Raw genomic sequence first — 14,822 nt, 5'->3', positions numbered from 1 at the left:
GCAGAATAATTGTCTACCGAAAAGTTACTGCATATGGAACTCGTCAGGCCAAAGCATAGGTAGAGATAGTGTTGTGTACCTTCTTTTTCATTCTTATTCCCGTTCCTGCATCATACATCTTTTGACAAGAGACGCATTCGTTTTGTATGTTCCGATAACTTTATTATCTCAAACAGCCTAGAAAAAGATGAGGGCTTCAGTTTCTCCCTCATTTATGCTAAACCGGTGTGGACCATTCATCGTTCTACAAGTGAATATCAATTAGCACAGTTTTCTCGACTACCGAACGGCCTCTGTATAAACACCAGCCTTTTGACAAAGATATGATGGCAAAGTTATCAGGCCCGCTTTAAGACCCAAGCACAAGGTTCCAAGCTCCGAAGGTATAGATCTCGGAGAGTCAGCATTACATACAACAAATAAAATACGCCGCGGATGATATGCTAAACCCAGAGTGTTCCTGGAGCATGGAGCAGTCTAACTGCATCTAAGCAGGAGAAGTATCAAGAGCGATTCACCGGCCATATGGGAATAGAGGGCAATGAAGGAGGGGATAAGGTAGCGGTTATTTATGGCACATCACTTTAAACATATATGCGGTAGACGACCCAAGCAGAGTGAGCGAGATACATATAGACAAGAGATACACATGATCAATGAAACAGGAAAGGCGTGGACCCAGCTGGAGGATATTCAACGGGCCGATGTTCAAGTCTAACAAAGTTTTTATTATCACTAAAAAAGAGGCACTGTAGGCTAATGAAGAGCGTACTTACAGAGTACTGACTTCAGGCGGTACTTGAGCATACATTTGGCCGCGTTAGTAATAGCAGATGTAGTAAGCGCGGGTTGCTGGAAAACCTTTAGGCGCGTTCTTTATAGGATAGGTCGTAAAAAGCCAAGACAAGCAGATTAAGTCCCTGGAGCTGTATTCAGTAAGTGTGCATTTTGAAATGTACATTTTTATTTCATACAAATTATATGAAGAAAAAGTGTACATTTTAAAACTCACTGTTACTGAAAAGGGGGCTGGTCCTTGATGCGGATTTTTTGTTTAGTAGTAATATGTACAAATTCAGTATTTGTGTTGAACATTTTATTTATTTATTTATTTATTTATTTGTTAGTCTACAAATTTTACAATTAATCAGACTAAATATGAATGAATGAATGAATATAAATGCGGATTACAGTGTAAAATAAACAAGCTTACATAGTGAGCAAAATTATATTATAAAATATGTACATATATACATGTATTATTGAATCAGTTGTCGGGATGGACTGTGATGCCGAGCAACGGAATTGATTATCAGTGCTGTCGGAATAGACGTGATTTCCAGCAGCTGATGTATATTTAATACACAATAGTAGGGCTGCGATGTGTGGGAGGTTTGAAAGGACGTGATTCCAAGCCACCCGCCCAAAGTAACTATTGATTATTAGTGCTGTCGGAATGGACGTGATTTCCAGCAGCTGATGTATATTTAACACACAATGAGTAGGGCTGCGATGTGTGGGAGGTTGGAAAGGACGTGATTCCAAGCCACCCGCCCAAAGTAATTATTGATTATTATTGCTGTCGGAATGGACGTGATTTCGAGCAGCTGATGTATATTTAACACACAATGAGTAGGGCTGTGATGTGTGGGAGGTTGGAAAGGACGTGATTCCAAGCCACCCGCCCAAAGTAACTGGAGCAGGTAACAGATTTAGTTTAACATGTGATTTTGAAACAGTTATGAGTTCGAGGCAGTGAGTATATAGTTTTTTATACTGTAAAGTGTGTCGCAAGTATCAATATTATTGCAGTGATTATTGAAATCTTGACACAGACAACGAAGAGGTTCAATTCGATCTATATGTATTTAATAGCGGTTGGAAATACCGAGAGGGCCTAAAAGGGATATTTAACATCACCTCGCCAAGCAGAAATGGACTGTTTATCATCCCCCTTAATAGTTTTACCATAAATAAAACGCCAAGCATCTCCCTACGGCTCTGTAGTGAAGGCAGCTGTAAAAGTTTTAACCGGCTACAATAGGGCGGTAGGTTCCTTGATGGCTCCCAGGGCAAATGATTTAAAGCAAAGAGCAAAAATTGCTTCTGGACCGATTCCAATTTTTCGCTATGAACCTGATAACGCGGGTTCCAGATAATGGAAGCATATTCCAATATAGGTCTTACTAACGATAAAAAAAGAATTTTAGTGACATAGGGGTCATTGAATCATGTACCGTTAAGCCGTTGCTTGTATTCTGGGCTAACGGTATATTTAAAGCTGATGTATGGTATAGCAATTTGACTTCCATTTTTACAGTAAAATATATGTACTTTACATTCCCCCCGTGCTGAGTGGACAAATTGTTGTAATATGGCGAAATTACCCTGTTTTCCAACAAAAACTCCATCCAATTATAAACTTTGAAGTCAAACCCAATAATAAATATTCACCGAATCAGTAATTGTATACCAACACTTATACCTAAATACAGTGCATACGAAAAATGTTCATGTTGCAGTTGAAACGCCACAACTATTCAGCAGAGAATTTCAATTCTTCACCAGAGCAAAATTACATTAACAGCAACAACAAAATCTCGCAAATTGTCCATTATCAAAACCATCAACGTTTCTATTAAGTCTCTTAAGCGCAACAAAATAACTTGCCATGAGACCGCCCCTTTTCCACTGCCCATTGTTAAACCAGCTTTGGAATTTTTTTAACATCTTAAGTTTTCGAAATAAAAAAAATTATATACATATATATAAACTGAAAAAATCACAGTACATAATTTGTTAATTATAGAAAACTTCGATCTACATTTGCCACAATGTGTCAAGTTAATAACCACAAAAACAACAATAAAATAGCTAAGAGGAGTAAAAGAAATTTAATGGCGTAATTAAATCTTGTCCATAAAAATTACAAAAGCAAACATTTTTGGTTTTTATTAGACTAAAACTAAACAAATTTTTTCAATTAATCATTTACATACAAGATGGCTTAACCTAATACTCGTATACATATGTATATACAATCACACTACGTAAACTCCGCTTGCAAGAATTCATATGCATACTCAAAAACCAGCAACATTATCGCACCTCCTGGACCCAAACGCATCACCTTTGGCACAAGACCTTTGTAGAGTGCACGGAAGCCTTCTTCGCGATAAACAATGCCAATGGAAGGTAGAGTGGCTTTATATTTGATAATGCCCGCTTGTGGTTGTGGACCCTGAATACGTGATTTCGCCACATCGAATGGTATATTAACGAAACAGGCTAACGTACCGGACGTGAAACCGATCAACACTTTACGAAGGAATTCATGTGTGCTATCCTCAAAGGCGGGCACGTAGTTTTTCACGCTGTGATAGAAACCGAAATAGACCATATTGAAGACACCGTTACGTCCCATTGTCGCTGTGACACCTTTGTTAAGGCCACGGAAGCCGAGACCGTCCGTACGCACAATGCGACGCGCCACTGACCATGTACCCGCTGCTTCTTTCATTTTTGTGCGATCTGCTTGTTGCGCTACTTTGACCACTTCGAATGGGTTGACGGCAATGGCTTCGACAAGACCAGCTGTAAGACCGGCCAGTGAGAAGGTCTAGTAGAGGAAAGAGAGACGTTGGAACGTATATTCTAAACTCAAGGTAATTATAAAATTTTGCTAATTATTAGAATCAAAATTGCAAGGAATTTTTGAGCTCAGCTGTACATCTTATTGTAATACCATTGACACACTTTTAAAAACCAGACTACTACCTAATTTTTTTTCTAATTTTTCAGTTTTTTTTTTAATTGAATACTTACCAGTGGCGTCGGTGCAGGTGCTCCGAATAAAAATAACGGCTTAGTTTGTTCGAAGCACACAAATTTGATGGCACGCTTTGGAGTCTCAGCTATCACAGGTGGAAGAATACCCTTCCAAAATGAGAATAGGCCCTCTTGACGATACATTTTGCCGAAACAGTCAAAAACGCCTGTATAATGGGTCTATAAAAATAAAAAAATATTTATAATAAAATTTAAATACATACATACAAACCCGGCAGACGTCCTACCCGATCTTTGATTTACTGCATAATTATAAAGAAATTTCAAAAAAGCATATTCCTTACTCTTCAGGTGGATTTGGATAAACGCTTTCGTCGCGTTGCTAAGCCTTACCGCTTTCTTCGCTTTGGAGCGACCAACGCGGCATTTCCGAACGGGAGTTCATAATGTGCGCCCTAATACCCCAACTCTGTTGGCTGTATGAAGAACGTCCATATCAAATCATCGAGTCTGCCTTATCCGTAAATTTATCGCCAAGCAGTGATTCGGAAATATAACTTTAAAAATTCGAAACTGCTGTAGAAACATTTTATTTTCGAAAAATTCGACCAGAAGCCGTAAAAATTTTAAATAAATAAATAATTTTGAAATTGCACCAAGAAAATATTTTTGAAATTTCATAAAAATACATACTGGACCAATAAAGCGCATTCATGTGCCAACACGTTGTTCATACATATGTACATATGTACATATTTTTATATGGCGTGTATACTAGCCTAATAAAAACACAAACAAAAAATATCGAGTTGGCAAACACCGTCTGGAAATGAATTATTTCGAATGCATATACATAATTGAACTCATTTTGTTTGACATAAAGACATATTAGGGATGTTACGAATATTTTAACTTGCAATAGCTCCCGGAAATTATTTTCGAACACAAACTGACTTCCACTACTACCTTACTTTGATATTGTCCATTGATCCTAACTGCGTCTAACAACGGTATTAACAAACAAATTCGCACTCCTTAACTTCAAGCTTAAAATCAATTCGCAAATGTGCCCTTAAAGGTAAGAGCACATTTAGCGGGCAGGCATGTATTCTTGTGGAGTGAATCGGCAATAGTGACGAAGTTGATCAAATAGGCTTCTTCCTAGTGTCGACTATACTAGGAAAGATGGCAAACAAATCGCTCGATGCAAATTTAACCACCCTAATGTGCACACAAAATGTGCTTTTGAACGAAATTTCGAAATATTTTAATCGGACGTTTTAAGACTAAAGAATCAAACGTAAGCCTTAAGGCAACTTACTTAGCTTTTTAATGCAATTTTTGAAGATTCACGCAGTCAAGTACTTAATATTCGCCTTGTCGAATTTACAATAGACAAATAACATTTGTAACACCCTTAATATAAGTATCTCTGTGTAGGTGTGAACACACATGAAAGCTTGTAGTCATACGTGAATGCATTTGATGCTTCATCACTTCCGATTGAATGATACTATTTTTAAATTTAAGAGAAAAAACAATTTACAAAAAAAAAAAAAATTATATGTATATGTGGCGATCCACACCAAAACGCTACATTTACATATTTTGAAAAAATTTACCTTTTAATGCAGATCCCTTCCACTTGCAGATATCTATCGGAATTTCGATGCAACTCTAGTCAACTTTAGCTGGAGTTTAAACTCGCGCTGAAAAACCGAACCATAGAATACTCAATGGGTGGTGATCCAGTGAACCCTTTTAGGAATCAAAAAGCTACATATTCAAGCATCTGACAAAAGGACAACCCAAATATAAATGAATAGACAGCGCTATAGTTCTAGTTTTTCAAAGTGAAAAACGTAGACAGACGGAAAATCAAAGGCAAAATTCAAACGTGTACAGTTTCCATTAAGAATATTTACTTTTTGTTTAGAAACTAACCACCATTTAACTTATTTAAATTTTACGAAGATAAAACTGAAAGCATGTCACATGCGCCTTGGTTAATGGTGAGATTAGAAACAACCATACTTAAGAGCTTATTTCAGTTCAAGTGATAACAAGATATCATGGAACATATTATAACAAGTATTAGGGTAGTTTACGCCACTTTTTAGATTGGAATGGAATGTCGTATGTTAGCTGTAACTTTTACTAATGGTATTCGGCAATATTTTGGCCTTGTCATGCCTTCTTCCGATAATGTACAAATAATAAACACAAGGTATATAATTAAGTAGCAGACCATAGTCGTAGCATTGGGCAAAAGGCAATTACCATCAAGTTCAAGTTCAAATAATTGAATATGGCAAATTAAAGCTAAATTAAATATATTTTAAGATAGCGTATTTTTTCGAAAGGCTAAAAGTCAAGAAATGATCTCTTTCGTTTTAAGAAGCAGCTTAGACACAAGAAAACGCATAATAGCATTTAGGGTTTATTTACCGTCAATTCCGGATTGACATGCTATATGTTAAGCATACATTTGTGCAATTCACAAGAGTGTCGCATTCATGTTATTTTAATACTTGAGTTGTTTCCACAGTTTCCAATATAAAATTTAATTATAGCATACCACATACAGCGAATAGAAGACCTTGTGAATTGCCTAATTATAGCCGGGATTGATAGATTTCCACAGGACACTAAATTGCTGCTTTTTCATCAATTTAGATTCAATAATAGGCCGTAAAAACTCAGAACCTTATATTCAAGAATCTTATAACTTCGCTGACTTACTGTTTACACTTCGAGACAAGGGGTACAGAGCATAGCACGAAATGAAAATCGTTCAAATTTAATCACATTTTTTTGGAACAATTCGTGACTACTCCGAAGCTAATTATCCGATTAGTTTGATTTTTTTATGGGATAACCTTTTTTCCGGGAAGTGGACAGGAGGCCGAATAATTTAACAAATTTTATTCTTGGTGAGATTTGGCTGGGTTTTATTTGGAACATTTTTATATTCAGAACATTTTTATCTCCAGAAAAAGACCTAACCTAAAAAAATTTATGGGTTTTGTTTGAAATTTGCAACTCAGGTAGACTTCTTAAAGGTTTATATTTTAGCAAATTTTCTTCCCGCGAAATGGACCACGTTTTGGTAGATATTAGGTACTTTAGTAGACCTTTGCCAAATTAATTTTTTTTACCGAACTATTCGAAAAGCTGATATTTATGCTTTAGGAGTGTGAGCGAGAAAACGAGTGGCATCGTGTGAGGAGGAGGACGAGGGAGAGAGAAAAGGGAGAAATGGAGATAGATTCACAAAAATAAAGTCAGGGAAGGATTGGGGAATATATAAAAACTTTTTTTGGGAAATGACCAGCAAACAATCTATTTGAGAAATCGTGTATATGGCTCCGAAGGTAGGGGAACAGAAATTAGTAGTACAGGGATGGGCGAGGACATGAAAGCGGCGGAGGAGAATAGGGAGGGGGAGAATGAGGATAAGGAGAAAAAGCGGCACAAGTAGGGCGATGGTGCCAGGATAGGGATCGGCGAGGGATGGAAGAGAAAGAATGTATGGGTAAAGATAGCCGAAGGTAGAGAGGAAGAAAGGAATTGGGAAGAAGTTATCTATAATATAAAAATAAGTCGGGTTTTCCTTCCTGACGATATAACTCAAGAACGCAAGAACCGATTTCCACGGTTTTGCATTCGTTGGAAAGGTCTTGGGCTCCGTAAGGTTGACAGCGAAGAAAATTCAGGATCGACGTACAGGGTCTCGATATATAGGCCAAAACGTGGACCCGGGTACCCCTGGAATATGTTTAGAGAATATGGATTTCAAATGAAAGCTGTGGATGAGTGCTTTAGTAGAGGGTAATTTCCATACCCCTGGGTGACTAGGGTCTTGAGATATAGGCCAAAACGTGGGCCCGTGAACGCCTAGATAGTGTTTTTACATTATGGGTATCAAATTGAAGCTGTTGATGAGTGCTTTAGTACAGGGTAGTTTTCATACCTATTGGTGACTAGGGTCTCGAGATATAGGCCAAAACGTGGATCAGGGTAACACTAGGATGTGTTTTTACATTATGTATATCAAATTGAAGCTGTTGCTATATGCTTTAGTACAGAGTAAGTTTTACACCGTTGGGTGAGTAGAGTCTCGAGATATAGGCCAAAACATGGATCCGGATACCCCTAGAATTTGTGTGTATTATGGATATCAAATGAAAGCTGTTGCTGAGAGCTTTAAAGTAATTTTCATTGTGATATTCGATTTAGTCGCATCAACCTTGCAAAACTGATAAATATGCATGCGAAGCCGAAATAAAGACATGAATTATTAATACCCACATACCTATTTACATACGTCCTATTCGATTTGCCTGAAATTTGGTATATAAATTTGCCTGCATTAATATTTACGATGCTTTTTTCCGGGAAGTACACCAGAGACGGACTGGGACTGGGATTAGGACTAGGACTGCCACTGAGACTGAGACTCGGAGTAGGACTGGGACTGACACTCGAAATGTCAATGGAACAAAATACATACCACCCTCTGGGACTGGCAATAAGATATGAAGAATGAGAAAAACTTGAGAGAAGAGAACAGAGAGAAGGAGAGTGAGAAAGAGATAGAATAAGACGAAGATGGAGATAGATGAAGCGATAAATACGGAGGGAGGAGTGAATACAAATATTAGGAAAAAGTGTAGAGGGGCGAGGGCAGAGTTAGACGGAAAAAGCTTATTAAAATGTATGCAGATAGGCCAAATTTAGGGCAGAACAACGTCTGCCGGGTCTGCTAGTACATAATAAAACAAAACTGCATTTTCACAAAATAAAAAAATATGTGAAATTATTTTTTATGATTTCAGGTGTGACAAAAAATGGTTACCCTTTATAGGGGACGATGTGGCACTTTTATAAGCCATTACGGTTGCTTGGGCACTGATTTTCGATACTCAGCATAATAATGCCTCATCTCTTATAAGGAATATTTGAGGAGGCACCAGAACCATAACATGTCGTAAAACATTCAATAGCTGAGCTGAAATAGCTTGCGAGCATAAACCGTTTCTTACACTAACCCCTTTTATAGGCCTTTCCTTTAACCAACTCATTGTAGGTAATCGATCTCTTTTATCGATTTGGCAGATCACAAAAAAGAGATTTGTTTCGATAAATCATCTCAATTCTTAGGTAACAAGGATTTCTCGATCTGCAGTCAACAAATTTATTGTTTGTATTAAAACAACTGATAAAACATAATAAAGCAAGAAAGTATGTGTATTTGCTTGTATAAAACCAAAACAGCGGTCTTCGTTGCCTTCTCGGCACAGCGAACTCGAAAACGGCCCATGTATTTTGCATTCAAATTCAAGAAAATAAAATGTAATTCGCGAAAAAGTGTATTTACAACTTTCATTTGTTTTTGAACTCATGCAATTGGCCGCCTTCCACGCTCCCAGCCCTAAACCCTCCTGCCTAAAGTTTTCTTCTCAATACGATTCACATTTCATTATCTATTTCGTCACTGTTTCTTTATACAGCTTTATTTAGTTGATGATTAATGTCAATGTTGCCAATGTTGGACAGCGCAATAAGAAAGCGTAAAGAGAGGTAATGGGGACAAAGAACTGGCAAGGTTAATTGATGTGGGCGATGAATCGATGCCGATATTTAAGTTTTCATAATTTGCATTTACGAAAGTGTAGCGGCCTTCTTTACTAAATATGTTATAGATTTTTGATTTACTGATACTTTTAATTTTTTCTACAATAAGCAGGACTTTTACTGCCATGTCGAGTTAAAACAAAGCTTTTGTCGGACACTGCCGAAACATATTTGAAGTATTTCTATGTTTGGGGTTTATTAGGGCACGAAATCGAAGTAAGAAACTTTGGTATAGAATAAAAGCACACTAACCACTACTACGGCATTTCTACTGCTACAACAACAACAACAACCGCCTTTCATAACTGGAATTACATAATGGGAGAGTGAAAAATTAGTTATCTTATCAAAGCTTCTCAGCATATGTCTACGATTCTTGAACAAGAAAAACAAGGTGCAAATCGCATAAACAACAAGTAAAGGTGTCTAAGTTCGGGTCTAACCGAGCTTTATATACTCAGCGTGAGCTTCAATTGCACATTTCATTTCAGATAAATTACTTTTCTACATAACACGTGGTACCGCCCATTTAAAAAAAATGTCTCCATAATAAGATTTGATAATTGTAATATCATTGATTAAAAACTATTTTTTGCTAAGTTATAGCTTATTATTCTAGTCTACGACCCTTTTAAACTTGTTTTATATCTAAGTTGCCGTGGTCTTTAACCGATAGCGTCCATTTTTACTAGAAATATTTTCTGCTATATCTGTACACAATTTCACTACGATATGTTAATTTTTCTTCGAGTTATGGCTCCCGAAACATAGAAAATTGCTTAGTCATAAAAGTGGCGGTGCCAATTCAATTTAGAAAGTAAAATTTTATTGATACAGAGCTCTGTTTTGCAAAGATATAGCTTATTTTATTCGTCCACGACCCTTTTAAAAATCTTTTATATAAAAGTGGGCGTGGTAAATTTTTCTTCAAAGCATTCCTTATAGTAAAGGCAACCCTCTCTGCCAAATTTTGTTACGATAGGTTTAACGGTGTTGATTTATGATTAATAATATTTGCAAAATTTTAAAAATTGTTTTCAAATATTTATCAAGAGTCTCAATCATGATTCAATTACTAGAGGCTTGTTCTCAAATGATGAGAGCTTTGACTCTCCCAAATTGAAAAATCTGGACGGGTTGCTTTTACGAAGTAAGGAAAATGGGGAATAATTCAATCCCCTTCAGCGAAAATTGTAGTAGAAAAGTACCTTTAGTAGTATATTAGTAGCGATCATAAATTTGTAAATGCCAACAGGTTTTAGTAGAAATAATAATAAATATAATAATAATTTGAATGAAGACATACAAACAACCTCTGTGATAGCTGAATGGTTATAGCAGCGGCGCCTAAACGTTGCCGATGAAGGAATTTAGCAGTTCCCGAAATTGATCTATACAACGAGCTTTGGCAGTTGTCTAAATTTTTTCTTTCTTCTATTCTAATTTAAAATTTTTTCAATTAAGAGAAAAATTTATCATAACAAAAATGATAAAAATGATAAAATAATTATTGTCAGGCCTTGAGCTCAATTCAAACCCGCGATCTTATTTAATTTCTACTAAATATTTCGTGAATTGATAGAGTTATGTTGGTTTGGTCATTCTTTCAGAATTTGTTTGAAGAATGCCGTAAGTTAGAATTTTATTCAAAAATACACTATCTCAAAATTTGTTTCAAAAACTCCCTGTATGAGCATAAGTTCAATGCATTTTGACATAAGAGGGAGTTAATGAAAAGCATTCTGAGACAAGGTATTCTTCAATCTAATTCTAATATAGGGCGTTTTCGTGACAAATCCTGAAATGGGATTTTTTTGAAAAATATTTTGAACAGGCAGCCGACATGGACTCTTACTCAGCAGCCGCAATTAACTGACAAAAATATACAGAAAATGGCTTATTGTCTAGAACTTTATATTCCGGCCTTGACTTTGACAGAAGAGCTAAGCTTCTGTCCGGTCCTGCTACACAGCGAGTTTTCACCTTCTTATTGAAATTTCTTTTCCGTTAAGTATTCATGGAAGTGTTCCAGATAAACCGTTAATTTAGAATATTCGGAACACGTTCGTTTTATACTACGTCATGAGGTCCGAACATATCAAATAAGTATATACATAATGTTCCAAATATAAACCGATTCCCCAAATTCTTAAATGGAGATGAATGTTCCGAACATACGGAATGAATAAGTTAACATGCTCAATGAGTACATTTGGCATCTCCATTTTTAGTGACTTTTTTACGTGAATCGATTTACAAGTCGAGTTTTTGGCGTTGAACGATGAATTTTGAATTGGTTTAGGTTTCGTATGTTCATAGGCTTACGAAAGAGCACGATTCCTTGAAGTCCGTAGTTTTCATGAAACTACGCTAATAGATCATGGCATAGTTAATATATTCATCATAAAATTAAAAAATTTTTCTAAGCAATTATGCAGTTCAGTCCTTATCGGGTATTTGTAAACTGATTGCTTCCTATTTCTACTACTAATAGTTTTCGAAAAATCGCACAGAAACAATACATTTAACGGATGTCAATTCGATTTGGGAGCAAAATGGCTGCAATTGTCAAAAAGTTGTGTGTCGAGCAAACCTCTTGTGATTGAATCATGAGTCTCAATATCAGCCCACATGTCAAAATTCAACATTCTAGGTGTATTATTTACTAAATAATCAGGTTTTTTGTATCCTATAGATATATAAAAAGTGGGCCTGGTTATCATCCGATTTCGCTCATCTTCAACACCAATCTATTCTGGGTCCAGGTAAGCTAGTGTACCAAATTTGGTGAAGATATATCAATATTTACTCAAGTTATCGTGCTTACGGACGGGCGGACGGACGGACATGGCTCAATCAAATTCTTTTTCGATACTGATAATTTTGATATATGGAAGTCTATATCTATCTCGATTCCTTTATACCTGTACAACCAACCTTTATCCAATCAAAGTTAATATACTCTGTGTGCAAAGCACGCTGAGTATAAAAACACCTAAGCAACAAACGCAAAACAAAAGCATCAAAGCCACAAAAAAAAAACCAAAAATAACACACAAACACTGCCGGCCATCAGAATAGGTTCACACAAAGCTTTATATATGAAACTAGCATACCCAGCAGAGGTTCTGTGCGAAAATAGGCTGGCCTAGATTTCTTTAATGGTCCTTTCTCCCCGTCCACCCCAATTCTCACTCCCCACTCCACCCCCCCCCCCCCCCCCCTTCAAATATAGGATCTCTACACTAAATATTGCGGAATTATAGTGAATTCAGCCCTAGTAAGGAGTGTGGCATCGCCTACTTATACAAATTTCTATTCAGATTGATATATATGTATATGTATCATATGTCCGAATTTCATTAATATCAGGCAAATCGATTCTCAAACATATTATTTAGGTCAAGTCCAAGATGACGGAGCAAGAGTTTCTTCGCGAGAGCTGACATGAATTACAGCTGGGATAAAAGTTTTATGGTGCAGAAAATCAACTACTTGTGAACAAAATTCACATCCGAGCATTACTACAATCATACCAGTCAACGCTGCTGTCACCAATGCAAGGTTCCTCTAACCATCAAACACCTACTTATTGAGTGCCCCCACATCTAGGACCAACTCCAACTTATCAGCACTACTTGATTGCAGCAAGGATTCCACAATAAAGCAGACAACGGAAGCACTCAAGAAACATAATCTACTCCACGAAATATAATCGACCGAGAAGCCAAATGGCCTAGTAGCCCAGTCTCTAAAATATATCTTACAAATTAATTTGTAAAATATAAAACTTAAATAAATAAATTAATTAATTAATATTTGAGAAATTGTTGTATAGCGACAATTATGCATGAAAACTGAAATTTTCATTCCAAAATATATTTCTCTCTGGCTAACCCCTGGTTACGAAGTTAAGAAGAGTCTTATCTTAAATTTTCAAAATCATAAGATGGGCCTAGAATTTTTAATGTTATCATACTAAATCTTTCCCGAAATTATGGAGCTGGTACCTCATCTATATCTGGAAAAGGACCAACGACATCGATAACAGTGCCCAAAACCTTGGGGAGTGTCATTATTGCTAATACAACAACATCAGCAATCCTTAGCCGAAAGTTTATGAAGAACGGTTTATTTTCCCAGTTGCATTGGCAAAACAAGAGCTTTTTAAGAAAATAAAGTATGTATTCAACCTATTCAGATGCTTGCTAGTGTATAATGACACCCATCACGAAATTACTCTATAATCAAACCCAAACTCTCTTGCCACCATGCTTAAAGATTTTCCGCTTCAAAATCCATTCAAGATCTCTTGAGATACACACATATTTTCAATTTTGTTTTATCATTCACTCGACATCACAGTCGTTTACCTACCTCTCCTAGCGGCTTTGTTGTATTCTGCAACTGCATACGAGTTTTCACCACATCCAACGGCTGCATAATGCAAACCTCCACAAAACCTGCCGAACCGCCAGCCATCACTTGCAAAGCGGCACGTTTTAATGCGGGAAGCTCTTTTGGTGGATGTTGTAGCTGCTGCGGATGCACACGGGGCGGTAGCAAAGCTGCTGCTGCTGATTGTTGCGTAGGCGTGTTGGACATTTTCGCCTACTTTTTTAAGTTTATATTTTATTGTATATACAGCTAAATTAAGCAAAATCTTTATTGTCCACTAGTTCTGTATTCAAATCCAATCTGGTTTGGCATATAACACAAGACACATTTATTAATTATTTGGCATTTGCTATTCTCCCCTTTCGCTATGAACCTTGCACACTATAGAATTGCTTCTTTTTTACTTAATTGAATAATCTTCATTCAGTAGATCGAAGCCGTACACCTGCTGCCGCATTGAGCTCAACCGTAGAACTGTCGTCTTTCTAATTACTCGGCATTTTGCAAGCAGCGCTGCTATATTCATTGAAGGCACATTAGCAGCGAAACAACTGAGTGTGCAAAAAGAAAGCTGATACGGAAAATGCCACCATAGCTATAACAATTAGCAGAGAATCTTCACTCACTCTCAGCACGTGGAGAGCATACCGGCCGGCTTACCCTTTGAATGTGCAGCCAAAGGATCGTGTGTATCAATATGGTCAACACATGTAAATAGTTAAATACAAATTTGTATAAATATCTTCATATGTACATACCTAATTACCATTTTTTGAAGCACTATTACACCAGAAACAACATTTTTGGAGAACAACGCAATATTATTGCATCTGCGCATTTTATACTCTTCCACTTCCCACTGTTTGTTGATTTTATTGGTCACATACTATATTTAGGTCCGCACTATGTACCTTTTTCGCAAATTGTATTCCCAGCATATAAGCCTACTCTCGCTACATCAACTATGCCATTCGAAGATGTGATATTTTCTGTTGTAA

General features: G+C 36.7%; 1 protein-coding gene across 1 annotated transcript; it reads right to left on the bottom strand.

The window, feature by feature from the left end:
- Positions 1 to 2,875: 2,875 nt before the first annotated feature.
- LOC137248792 (mitochondrial 2-oxodicarboxylate carrier) lies at positions 2,876 to 14,312 on the bottom strand. The gene is made up of 3 exons (XM_067779695.1): positions 13,804 to 14,312; positions 3,826 to 4,008; positions 2,876 to 3,619 (listed from the first exon to the last, which is right to left on the bottom strand). Exons 1-3 carry the CDS (start codon positions 14,029 to 14,031, stop codon positions 3,047 to 3,049), a joined length of 984 nt encoding a protein of 327 aa, XP_067635796.1. The 5' UTR covers positions 14,032 to 14,312; the 3' UTR covers positions 2,876 to 3,046.
- Positions 14,313 to 14,822: the final 510 nt, after the last annotated feature.

This window comes from Eurosta solidaginis, chromosome 4 (genome assembly GCF_040869045.1).
Source record: "Eurosta solidaginis isolate ZX-2024a chromosome 4, ASM4086904v1, whole genome shotgun sequence".
Classification (NCBI taxonomy): domain Eukaryota; kingdom Metazoa; phylum Arthropoda; class Insecta; order Diptera; family Tephritidae; genus Eurosta; species Eurosta solidaginis.
Note: the sequence above shows the minus strand (reverse complement) of the source record. Positions and strands in the feature narration are given on the sequence as shown.